Source organism: Jaculus jaculus, chromosome 2, assembly GCF_020740685.1.
Source record: "Jaculus jaculus isolate mJacJac1 chromosome 2, mJacJac1.mat.Y.cur, whole genome shotgun sequence".
NCBI classification, from domain to species: Eukaryota; Metazoa; Chordata; class Mammalia; order Rodentia; family Dipodidae; genus Jaculus; species Jaculus jaculus.
The window spans coordinates 104,944,256-104,957,153 of NC_059103.1; the positions used below are offsets into that span (position 1 = coordinate 104,944,256).

A 12,898-nucleotide genomic window follows, 5' to 3' on the forward strand; every position below is an offset into this window, starting at 1 on the left:
GGCTGCAAGATTCCTGGGAGACTTGATCTGCACAAAGACACTCTTCACCTTCTTATAACTTGTGAATACTTCTGTTTTCCTTCCCTTCTCCATCTCCACCATAATGAAAGCCACCTATAAATTTATTCATCCTTTTCATTTATGAAAGGGTTTTTTGAACTCAATTATTTAAGAGATGACAAGGAAGTTTGGTTTTCTATTATTAAGTTAGAAGATTAGGCCCTAGCAACATGTCATTGTGTAAAGAAGGGCTGCAGTACATGTTGGGGGGGGGGATATAATGCTCACTGTGTAGCTGGTAATCAATTTCCTATCATCACCCCCCTTTTTTTCAGTTATTCTACCTGTGGTCCATTCATTCCAGTGAGGTTTCTGGGAATAAACAGTGCCATTTAATCCATAAACTCAAATTAGTTTATTGGACGGGTTGGTGAGCCTCCTCCTCACCTAAAACAAAGCAAGAGCAGAAAGAAGGGAGAGGGACTCTGGTGGGGTGAGGGAATATAGTGAGAAACAGCCTGAAGAAAGAGGCAAGTCATGACTAAAGATGCATAATGTTACCTGGAGAAGCCATAAGTCAAAGCCATTCTATGGGCTCTGTTGTTTCAAAGACCACCTCAAATATCAATATTAATGCCATTTTGTTCTGAATTAACATAACACTCATTGTTTATTCCTCCTAAACTGTGTATGTGCCTGTATCATTTGTCTTCTGCCACACTGTCAACTTCTTCTATTTTGTATGTAATATGATGTTGAAAGATTAAATGAAGGAATGGTACAGTGGTTTGATTCAGGTGTCCTCCATAAACTTAGGTGTTCTGAATGCTAGATCCCCAGCTGACATAGACTTGGGAATTAACACCTCCTGGAGGCAGTGTATTGTTTGGGGTGGGCTTGTGGGTGTTATAGCAAATTTCTCCATTCCAGTGTTTGATATACTCACCTGTTGCTATGGCCCACCTTATGTTGGCCACAGGGTGATGTGCACCCTCTGGTCATATCATTATTTTCCTGTCATTGTGGAGCTTCAAGCCAAAAGAAACCATTTTTTTTCCCACAAGCTGCTCTTGGTTGGGTGATTTCTACCAGCAGTGCGAACCTGACTGCAACAGTAAAGTGGTACCAAGGAGTGGGATTGCTGCTGGACACTTCACTATGTGGCTTTGGCCTTTTGGAGCTGATTTTCAAGAGGAATGTGGGAGGAGTTGAAACCTTGACCTAAGAGATGCCTTGCAGTTCTATAAGTACAACTTGATGGACTATTCTGGTCAGAGTTGAAAAACCTGAATGCAGTAAGAGCTATGAACTGTGAGGTTTGGCTTATGATGGTGAGAAAGATCTTTGCCTGGACTGGACTAGCAGTTTGTGTGGGAAACTTGCTGTTACGCCCATGTCCTGAGAAGTTGTGCAGGGTTGCTTTGCATAGAAATGAACTGGTATGAGCAGAGGGATATGGCACAGAAAGAAAAATCTCTGGGTGAACTACTGCCTGTTCAGCTGCACTTGAGAGATGACAGCCTTTGATCTTGGGCAGCTGATCTGCAGTGGAGCAACAAGAATGCAGACTCTTTTGAAGGAGCCTGAGTGCTCAAGGAGTGTCCTGTTCTTCAAATTGCTTTATTTCCCCCCTGGATTAACAAACTGGTGCCCTACCTAGTATTGTGGAGTATAAGAATTGTAGGAAAGAGAGGGTCATTGAGTTTGCAACATGGTCTTGTGTTTTAGAAATGGCCATGGGCAGTGTGAAGCAGGTTTGCTGGATGCCCACATGGAGACCCCATGGGGCCAATGAGATTGAACTGTGGGTTGCAGTGGAGACCCAGTGGAGACACTGCGACCACAAGATGGATGCTAAGGAAAGCTGCCGGCCCTGATGAAGTTTTCCAGGACTGTGAGTAGCCTAGCTGGAGGGGCAAAATTGGAACTCCAGAGACTTGTTGCTATTTAGAATTATCTGACTTGGAGATTTGTCACTGGCTAGAGTTGTTGAATTTGAAGCTACAGAGTTTGATGTTTGCCCTGGTTGTTTTAAATCTTATATTGGCAGAGTATTTCTTTGCTATGCCCAATCTCATCTTTTGCAGTGTGAATGTTTCTTCAGTGCTATTATGGGTTTTGGGGGGATGTTTTGGTATTATTGCTCAGTTAAAATATCTTGGACTATGGCGATGTTTGAACATCATCGGGATTGATAAAAACTATGGGGACTTTTAAAGTTGGACTGATTGCATTGGACTTTACATCATGTATGGCTATCAGTTTATGGGGGCTAGGGGCAGAATGTGATGGTTCGATTCAGGTATCCCCCATAAAATTAGGTGTTCTGAATGCTAAATCCCCAGCTGATAGAGATTTGGGGATTAACACCTCCTGGAGGGAGTGTAGTGTTGGGGGAGGGCTTATGGGTGTTATAGCCAGTTTCCCCATGCCATGTTTGGCACACTCTCTTGTTGCTATGGTCCACCTTATCTTGGCCAGGAATTTATGTCCACCCTCTGCTCATGCCATCATTTCCCCCTGTCATCATGGAACTTTCCCCTCGAGTTTGTAAGCCAAACTAAACCCCTTTTTTCCCACAAGCTGCTCTTGGTTGCATGATTTCTACCAGCAATACGAACCTGTCTGCGACAAATGGAATGAAGAAACAATGTTTATAGACCTCCCAAGCGGAGACAGAGGTGGGAGGTATATGTGAGGGAGAGTGAGACAAAAATTGAGTGTCACCTCTGCTTCTTTAGAATGGTGGCTTGTTTCCACACTTCCAATCTCCAGGCTTTCTTCTTTTGATTAAGAAGTATGTAACTCTCCCATCAGAGACAATTCACAGGAAACACACCGTTTTTTTCTCAGCTCTGGACTTTCCTTTAAGTCTGTCCTCTGCACTTGTGCCAATCTAGCAAACCAAGACTTCCCTGGACATCGGCTGCTTTATCTATACAGGCCTAAGTGAAATTATTCTTTCTGAGAAGTAATAAATGGAAACAAAGAAGAAAATGGGAACTAACAGCTTACTATTAATTACTAAAAATTACTAACAGTAATTTTTCAGTATGTGTATCATCCATTCTAGAAATTATTTATTGGGCTGGGGGAAAGGGGTATGCTATACAGTTATTTCTAAGCAAATATATAAATATCCTCAGAATTATTAGAGGGTTTTTCTCTCTCTGCCTTTCTGAATTTGGGTGCTGTGGGAAGATGTAGCATTTATGTCTTGCAAGCCATCTTTCTAGCATGAGAGGAGGGATCACAATCACCCCAAACACTGCCACGTTGAGACCCTGGGCCAAGGTCATCAATTCCAGATGCATGTGCCATTTTGTGCATCTGGCTTTATGTGGATGTTGGAAAATTGAACCTGGGTTGTTAGGCTTTGTAGCCAAGCGCCTTAACTGCTGAGCCATCTCTTCAGCCCTCAATCATTTGTGCTAAGGTGCTAGGGTAATGAAATCTTGAGTCATTCCTCTCACTTCTACCTTCTTTCAACCAAACACACCTTCTACTCACACAGTATATTCTACCTATCGCATAGCAGTTTAAAGAGGAAAGAAAGAGGGAGGGAAGGAGGAAAAGGATGGATGGATGGGAGGAAGGAAGGAAGGAAGGAAGGAAGGAAGGAAGGAAGGAAGGGAAAGAAAGATCCATATAACATTTTCCTATGTCTGCATCTATTTTTGAGAGTTCATCTCACATAGCTCAGGCTGGCTTCATACAGGATGACCTTAAATTTCTGATTCTTTTGCCTCTACTTCCCAAGTGCTAGAATTGCAGATGTGTTCCACCACTCCATGCTTTTTTGTTCTCTTTATTTTGGCCTTGTTTGTCTTTTAGACAAGGTTTTGCTACATGGCACAGGCTATTTGAACTCACTACGTAGCCCAGATTGACCTAAAACCCAGAATCCTCCTGCTTCTTCTCATACATGCAGTCACCATCATGCCCAGCTTCCCATAACAGAATTAGAGAACGTTGTATATTTCATTATTCTTTTTAGGCCCTCCGCCAGTTACATGCACGGACTAAGGCAGTGTCCTGTTAAATTTGTGTACTTTTGTTGTTTTTTATTGTTTACATTATTGCTGAGCCTATATTAGACAAGTGTTCTTTGAATACCAGGGGTCTGTGTTGGCCAGACTTAGCTTTGGAGTCTGTGAACTGGGAAGGTTCTCTTGCTCTTGATTTTACCCTGTGAGATGGCTAGTAAGGTAGCTGAGGTGGTGTCTCCCAAGGGCCTTTGAAGTGAAGCAACCCCAGCATGGAGTCATGTGCAGGAGAAATGAGAAAGTCATCCAAGCTGTGCTTTGACAGAAAAATTGCTTGACTTCTTTTGAAAGATCTGCTTAGACATGCAAGATAAGTAGAGCAGAGAGAACAACCCTGCTACCTCTGTCTTTCTTCTCCAATCCTTTCCCTAATCTTTTAAAAACCTTCCCCCGCCCCCGCTCATTTTTTGTTTTTTCTAGGTAGGGTCTCACTCTAGCCCAGGCTGATCTAAAATTCACTAGGTAGTCTCAGGGTGGTCTCGAACTCATGGCGATCCTCCTACCTCTGCCTCCCGAGTGCTGGGATTAAAGGTGTGCGCCACCACTGCCCAGCTCCAACCTTTCCCTTTTTATGTAGTATTGCAAATTCTACAGGGGCATTTGTAACACCTCCTCCTTTCCTCAATTATATGAATTGATTTGAAGAAAAGCAACCTGTTTGTTTGGAAAGAAAGTGCAGGTGCCCACCCCAGGAGGTCCCAGACCCTAGTCATCTTTGACTTTCAAAGACTGTTTTCTCAGAAGAAGGGTCTGCCCAGCAGGGGGGATTGCATACCTTTTGTCTCATTGTACCTGTTGGAGTTTATAAAAGCCCTCAATGTTCCTAACAACTCCTCCAAAGATGGACATTTGAAACATGAAAGCTGTTTACCGTTTTCTAGAAGCCAGCCTTGAATAAATGCAGTTCCTCCCACAAACCTCTAGCTGTCTGGGTGCTCGGTAGAGTGATGAGCAACATGCGCTCAAAGTCTGTCGGCAATGCTGTTAAACCAGAATACTGGCTCCCATACTGGCCTCCCCACTGGAGTCATTGAAAAGATTTCCCAGAATTGCATGTAATTAAAAGGGGGACGTATGGGAGTTGGTCTAGTGTACCTTAACAATGTCCCCACCGTTCCTAATGTGAGTCAAAAATAAGCAATTCTGTTTTAAAATAAAATCCTTTGCTTTATTTAAGTATCATTTACCAAAGTATCACTTTCCACATCCTAACAGCCAGAACAGTATAAGAGTAATAACTCTGAAGGTACAGAGATCTTAGGTGCTTCAGGCCACTGTGGCCAATATAAAATGCTAGCTTTTAATTTTTAATGACCATCTTGGTATTTATTTTAAAAATCCTTAAAGTATTTTAAGAAAAAAGAAACAGCTATATATTTATTAATATATTTCCTTGGTATACTTACCAAGAGAGAGTACATGATACAAAATGGTCCACATAAACTGCTTATAAAACTAGATTCTACATTTTACTACCTATGGCACCAAAGACAAGATATCCAAAATTCCTGAGCCCACGTTCCTCACATGTCTTATTTAGAATACATTTTAGTACCTGTTGAGCCAAAAAGAATCTATCTGAACCCTGACTTCTTAAATGATTCCTCAAAGGATCCTTGTATTTTTCAATCAAATGACATACCAAATTGATTATATGTTACTACAGTACTATATAATAGTAGTATTGCTCAAATATTAACACTGGCCCCAATTTTTCAGAGTTGACATCTACCCAACATGCCCAGAAGTGACACAACAGCTGGCATTTATTATAATGGGATATGAACCTTCTGCGGACCTCACTTATTGGTGTCCTTGACTTTTAGGTTCATAGTTTTTATTAAAAATGTTGCTATATTAACATATTGCAAATTGGTCATATTCCTATTGGGCTACACTTTTTTTTTTTTACCCCAGGTAGGGTCTTGCTCTAGCCCAGGCTGACCTAGAATTCACTGTGTAGTCTCAGGGTGGCCTCAAACTTACAGTGATCCTCCTACCTCTGCCTCCCAAGTGCTGGGATTAAAGGTGTGTGCCACCATGCCCGGATATTGTTGGGTTATACTCTTATATACTCTTATGTTCCTACCCCTTTATCCCTATTGATGTGGGCCCTCTTCAGTGGGGTTATCAGTATTCACTATGGAGTCATGAATGTACTAGTGGGGGGGGAAATGCCTCAGAGTATACCTTCCAACCCTGTGACTCTTATATTCTTTTCACCCTCTCTCCTGCAATATTCCCTGAACCTTGGGGGATATGTCATAAGTCTCCTTCAGTGTTGAGCTCTCAGCAGCCTCTGATTTTCTGCTTTGATGACTTTTGAGTCTCCTCAGTGTCAAGTGCTATCTCTCTTTCTCCCTCTCTCCCTCCCTCTTTCTCTCTCTCTATCTGTCTCTCTCAAATAAATAAATAAAAATAAACAAAAAAAAATTTAAACAGGTTACAGCACAACCGTGTGAGCTAAGGGAAGGAAGGGGTAGATGAGCCTCCTTCCCTACCTGCCATACTGCTATAGTCCCAGGTACTTCGTAGAGTAGCCTCACACTATAGCATGAACAGCCACAGTGAAGAAGTGATCTACAGCCATTTGCACTATTAACATTCTGGAATCCTTCTCCATAGTTCATTGAAGAAATATTATAAATCTGACATGATGAATGCGTCCCAAAGTTATGTCTCTCTTTTGCACACTCCCTTCCTCACTGCTGTGATGTGACACTTACTCTTCTTTGCAAGAAGCAACCTCCAGGCTTTCTCTTTGTAAAGATGCACTGCTAGGTCTCGGTACCTCAGAGTAACTTTTCAACATCCCTCAATCCAGTCACATGGAAGCATTTATTCTCTGCATTTTTAAAACAGAGAGACAATATAGGATTCCAAGTTGGATAAAAGTAACTCAAATAAACCATGTAACCCAGGGTCAGAAGATAAGGAGGATTCCAAGTTGGACATAGGTAACTCAAACAAAAGAAGGATAAGGAGCAGAATCAAAAACAACTTGGGGGCTGGAGAGATGGTTTGTCGGTTAAGTGACTTGCCTGTGAAGCTAAAGGACTCCGGTTATATTCCCCAGTACCCACGTAAGCCAGATGCACAAGGTGGCACATACGTTTGGAGTTTTTTTTTGTTGTTGTTGTTTCTGGTTCACCTATTCTCTCTCTCTTAAATAAATCCATAAATAAAATATTCTTAAAGAACTTGTCTCCCCCCCCCCCCCGCAATTCTTGACTTCCTTTAATTGAAATTCTCATCACACAGTCAATTGGCATGCTGGAAAAAATTTTAAGCCGGCATGGTGGTGCATGCCTTTAATCCCAGCACTTGGGAGGCAGAGGTAGGAGGATTGCCGTGAATTCAAGGCCACCCTGAGACTACACAGTGAATTCCAGGTCAACTTGGGCCAGAGTAAGATCCTACAATGAAAAACTAATAAAATAAAATAAATTTATATAAAGCAGATGTGGCATGTGGCATCCTCTGCTTGTTATGAAATGAGTTAGTGTGAAGCAGATGTGGCATCATCTCCTTATTATGGAGCAGTCTGGGTTGGAGTATTTTCTTTAGTGGGGTGTGCGTGCAAAAGAAAATGTTATGATGCTGCCAAGCTGTCTCACATGGAAGCCCTGGAAGCTGGCACCATGTGCTGCCCGAAAGATTAGCACAGATCTCACCCATCAGCTCAGAGGTGCAGGTGCTGCACCCTGCCTGCCCTGGCCTGTTAAATTCCCACCGGGCGTGGTATGGCTGAAGGTATGAAAGAATAAGTTTCAGCTTGCATCTGGCTGTAGGGCCCACGGCATGTTTTCAGTGTTGGAAAGAGAAGACTCTAGGAACAAGAGTTAGAACAGAACCCCCTCAAGGCTTATTGTTTGATAAGGCGGAGCAAATTTCAGCAGTGTTCACTGTGATCCTGGGTGACTAAGCAGTTTCATGCCCTTTAGTACTTACAATTACATAATTATTTCAGTAGCAAAGGTCAAAAGAGTGTGAAGAATAGTAAATCGATTTTCATTTCCATGTACATGTAAGAGCCCCTTCTTTTTCCATTCTCATACCCTTGGGAATACTGCCTATTCAATTTCCATTTACTGAGTGATGGGTAGTGTGATAATTACTTCACAGTAACACCTCACTTACACTTGTTAACAATCACCCGAACAGTTATGATTTCTTCTCTTCTTATGTTTCAAGCATATAGTGTCATGTCATATGCACTTACTGGCCATTACTGGAGTTGATATGGTAGCCTAGCTCTTCTGACTCCAAAGGACTTTCTGTGTTCCCTGTTGCCCTTATGGGACAGGGTGACTAAAGTCCTAGATGAAGTTCTTGGCAGAGGCTCTAATGGAGAAGGAAAGGAGAGGCATCTGCAGAGAGAAGGGCTGGTCCCCACAACAGCAGCCTTCTGCAGGTCTCACCCTTTCACATTCCTGAGGTGAGGCAGCATGTGGATAAGAGAACCATCCGGTTTCCATTTGCAGGGTGCATCTCTTATTTGGAGCCCTGAAAATCCTGCATTCTTGGAACTTACTCATTGTTCAACAATGTTATGGAGGATCAACCTACATGAGGATCATATTTTGCCTCTTTTATTCTGTTCTTGTAGCAGCTCCATGATCTTGGAACATTCTGGAAGCTCCTAGGACTCCATAGTCCAGCTGTGTAAGGCAGGATTTACTAAGCGTGGACTCCAGAACGCTTTGCCTGAAGTGATTACATTTAAAATATTCTAAAACTCCAACCAAGAAATCCAAAAAATAATCCACACAATTGGAGATAAACACTGGCATTTGTTGATTACGAGCCCAGCAGAGTCCTGGAAGCTTCATGATCTTTACCAGTAATGCTCAAGACAACCACATGGTGTCGCTACTACTATTATAACCTCTTTGAGGAATGGGGTAGCTGAAGTCATGCAGTAGGCAAACAAGGTTTATAAACCATAACACCTGTATTCTTTTTTTTTTTTTTCTGATTACTTCATCTTGGTTGCTTTATTTTGCAGTTTTAAAGTTCACAAAAGCTTTACAATATCTGCTTCCCCCATGTTGATCATCAAGGCTTTATGGTAAGACAATGAAAATTTTATCACATCAATTAGGTATATTCAAAAAAAAATGGATAATTTACAAATCACTTTAATTAAAACATTTTGCAAAATAAATATTCTAGTACACATCTGAATTTATTGATCCTAAAATTGGACTTGAAAAAACAAAAGCAAAACAAACATATTTAACAGTGTCACACCTAGGAGAAGAAGATTGTTGGCAAGCTATAAACAGCTTTGTGTGTGGACGATAATGTGAACAAAAGGAAGAGGAAGAAACTATGTGTTGAACTGATATTTAAATGTATCTATTAGATTTCCTTCCTCATGAATTTCTACCAAGTGAACAACTTGGCAAACTGGTAGTTTCTCAAATTTTATATTTAAACTAGTAACACCTTGATTAGAAGAACTAAATCCTGGGACTAGAATATTTAAGAAAAGAAAAACCCTGGGAAGAAAAATTAATGGCAGTATCTTCTAAAGTCTCTCTAAAAATGAGTAACAAGTAAATCACTGTTTATATTTACGAAGAATATCATGTTTTAGAAAAATTAGATATGTATAACTTATCAAAGGAAAAAATAAAAATTCCAAGTGGTCTCATTTAGGAAACTTAAAAAAATAAATCTTGTCCTCAATTAGTTTTTAATTTGTGAAGTAGCTTAATACATATTTCAAGCATCCATTACAGATCCATTACAATTATTTATACTTCTATTTCTACTTTTAATATAATCTGTATGTACTTTGGGGTAGCTCTTTTGATAATATCAATAGAAGCCACAAAGTCATGGCAGATGGCTGGACATGATGGCTCATACCTACAACTCTAGTACTCAGGCAAGGGAATCATAAATTCAAAGTCAATGTGGAAACTTACATGGTAAGTTTGAGACCAGCCTGAGCTACATAATAAGACTCTATCTCAATTTTTTTTTAATGATGGAATTGAAGTGAGAATAGAGTGAAAATGGATAAAGGACAGGAAGATAATGAAACTGGGTAGTTAATAAAAACCATGATTTTTAAGGTTTCCTCACTAATGTCACAAATTATGTATTTTGGTTCAATGTCACTGTGCTGCTGGAAGAGGCCAGGAAATGACAGGACTCCCCTACTGGTTGCTGGGGATTCCTAAGTAACTTGTTCACTCTTGAGGTAAGGGGTAGCAATGCTGACCTCAATGCCTTCTCTGCTTGCTTGCTCTTTCTTTCTTTCTTGCTTGCCTTCTTTCTTTCTTTCTTTCTTTCTTTCTTTCTTTCTTTCTTTCTTTCTTTCTTTCTTTCTTTCAGGAATACTTCTGAAGAGCTGAGAACCTCTTAAGAACCATAGAACAAGGAACTGAGATCACAGAGATTAATAGAATAATCTATGAGCATGTTAGTTTTAATACAGAGTATGGGCCTATTTATGTTTTCCTCTAATGATCAGAAGGGTTTCTGAGAAATCTTAACCCTAAAACCCTCTTCCATCTTCTAAATCTTATCTATGATGTTGTTTAAACCTACACATCACATAGCATGGTCCAAAGTTTTACGAGTATTTTAGTGGAACAGATGCATTCAGTTCATGTACTTGGAAAACAGTATTGTATTCTCAGAGGTCTTTTGTAGAGATTTTAAGTGCTGTTTTATCACTGACTGAGAATTCTTCTCAAAGCAAATATTCTCTAAGACACTAAAGTACTAATTCATTAGGATGGTAAACCTTGACATTGCGAAGAGTTACATTAAGAAAAGCAAGCCTAAATCTATAGAATCACAACTCAAACTGCTAATATTCTCACATAGGATCACTCACATGAAATGCAACAGACTACTGTTGAAGTGGGATGATTTCTAACTATACATGACACTTGTAACCAAATGACCATATTGTGGAAGACTAAAGAACATGTGTTAAGTATAGAAAACTGCTCCCAGAACTGCTTTTTCAAGCTTTAAATGACCATCATATTTTAGAGGGAGGGGCATGAATATATATTAGCAGACTGTCCATGTAGAAAACATTTTTGATTCAGATATTTTAAACAGACTACTTTAGATGTTTATTTGATATGAGAAAGGGCCAGTTATAATAAAGTATTTTTCTTCATCACAAAATATTAAGGATTCACACAATCAGAGGAAGGACCTATAAACTTCTTTTTGTCATCAACACTAATTCTCCTAAAAAGGCTCTCCAAAATCTTGAGTAGAAATATCATATTCTGCAATGAAATGTTTGAGTTCTTCCACACACCTCTCACCTATTTCATGTAAATTCTGCCTCAGTGCAAACTGTATGGATTTTTCTAATGAAGGATCTTTTTCAATCAGCATCTTCACCACCATCCCAAAAGTCTCACAATCTTGCCGATAAACCTGTTCAATCTCTTTGGTTTTTGATGCTATTGCTTTAGAGCAACTGGTCAACTGGCTGTCTTCAAACAACTCTGTGCCATCCACTGTGTTCACCTCAGGTTCTCCTGTCTGATCAATAAACAAGGGTGCCGTGGATTCCATCTCAAACTCGGAAATTTCAGGCAAATTATTTTCATCTGACTTTTCTAGTTTTTCAGCAGCCCATTTGCTTGCAGCCTCACTAAGTTCCTTCTCAGTTAGCCTGCTTGATTTATCTAACACCTTTGATGAAGAAACTGCTGAAGAACTTGAGGGTGAAGTATCTCTTGATGTTTTCAAAGACTGGATGGGTCTCTCCTTACTTCTATGCTGGGATTGATGGAAAGTGTATGTTTTGCTTCTTTCTGGAGAATAGCTTCTACTGCTGACACTGGAGCCAGATCTGCTGTGCGGGGAGTCCTTCCGGCCTACAGGTGAGTCTCTGAAAAAAGGAGCATCTCTTTTATGAGGAGACCACTCTCTTGAACAATGGGAAGAATAGAAACTTCTTCTAAAGCCATCCCTCATGTCCCTGTAGTCAGGCTGTCGGCTTATGGAATGATCATCTCTGGTCCATCTATAACCAGCTTCATCTCCTCTGTGAGGTGGACCACTTCTTCGATCATGAGAAAAACTGCGGCCCTCGTCATAGTCTCGGTAATCAACATGACTGTAATATCTACTGTAGCTTCCTACATCAGGGCTGTCTAGAAGAGGTGGTCTCTTTTCTAGCAGAGGTGGTCTCTTTTCTAGCAGTGGTGGTTTCTTTTCTAGCAGAAGTGATTTCTTTGGCACAATATTAACTACTCTATGGTAGCCATCACTGGGGTGATTCCGAGGAGGTCCCCTTTCTCTTGGAAGTCGTTCATAGTCATAACGCCCCTCAGACCACATTTCATCTCTTCTGTAAGCCAATCTTGGGCGATAGCCAAGGACAACGGGGATTTGAAGCATGGCTGGCCACAAGTTTGCCAAGTGAATTAGTCCCAGCAGTCCTTTGGTGGACGCCAAGACATTAATGCCTCTCAAAATTCAGCTGTACCCCTGATGGATTGCATTTCCGTCCCTCTAGAAGACATCGGCTTCAGTCTGGATTGATTGTGCAGGCTCCAGGGCAGGCTCTGGGTTCCAGGCTGCTGGCACGCAGGCTCCGACTCTCGGTCGCCGGGAAAACCTGCGAATGTGGTCCTACGCCTGCAACCACGATCCTAGAGGGGCCCTGTATTCTTTTTTTGTTTGTTTGTTTTGGTTTTTCGAGGTAGGGTCTTACTTTAGTCCAGCCTGACCTGGAACTCACTATATAGTCTCAGGGTGGCCTTGAACTCACAGCAATCGTCCTACCTCTGCCTCCCCAGTGCTGGGATTAAAGGCGTGCGCCACCACGCCCTACACACCTGTATTCTTTTATTGTTGTT

General features: G+C 41.0%; 1 protein-coding gene across 3 annotated transcripts; it reads right to left on the reverse strand.

Moving 5' to 3' along the window:
- Positions 1 to 10,959: 10,959 nt before the first annotated feature.
- On the reverse strand, positions 10,960 to 12,637 carry LOC123458727 (periphilin-1-like). Of its 3 annotated transcripts, none has more exons than XM_045143721.1 (2): positions 12,308 to 12,637; positions 10,960 to 12,079 (listed from the first exon to the last, which is right to left on the reverse strand). In XM_045143721.1, exons 1-2 carry the CDS (start codon positions 12,435 to 12,437, stop codon positions 11,271 to 11,273), a joined length of 939 nt encoding a protein of 312 aa, XP_044999656.1. In that variant the 5' UTR covers positions 12,438 to 12,637; the 3' UTR covers positions 10,960 to 11,270. The 3 variants fall into 3 exon arrangements, with proteins under 3 accessions (XP_044999656.1, XP_044999655.1, XP_044999654.1); XM_045143720.1 differs by having other exon boundaries at positions 10,960 to 11,465; positions 11,607 to 12,637; XM_045143719.1 differs by having other exon boundaries at positions 10,960 to 12,637.
- Positions 12,638 to 12,898: the final 261 nt, after the last annotated feature.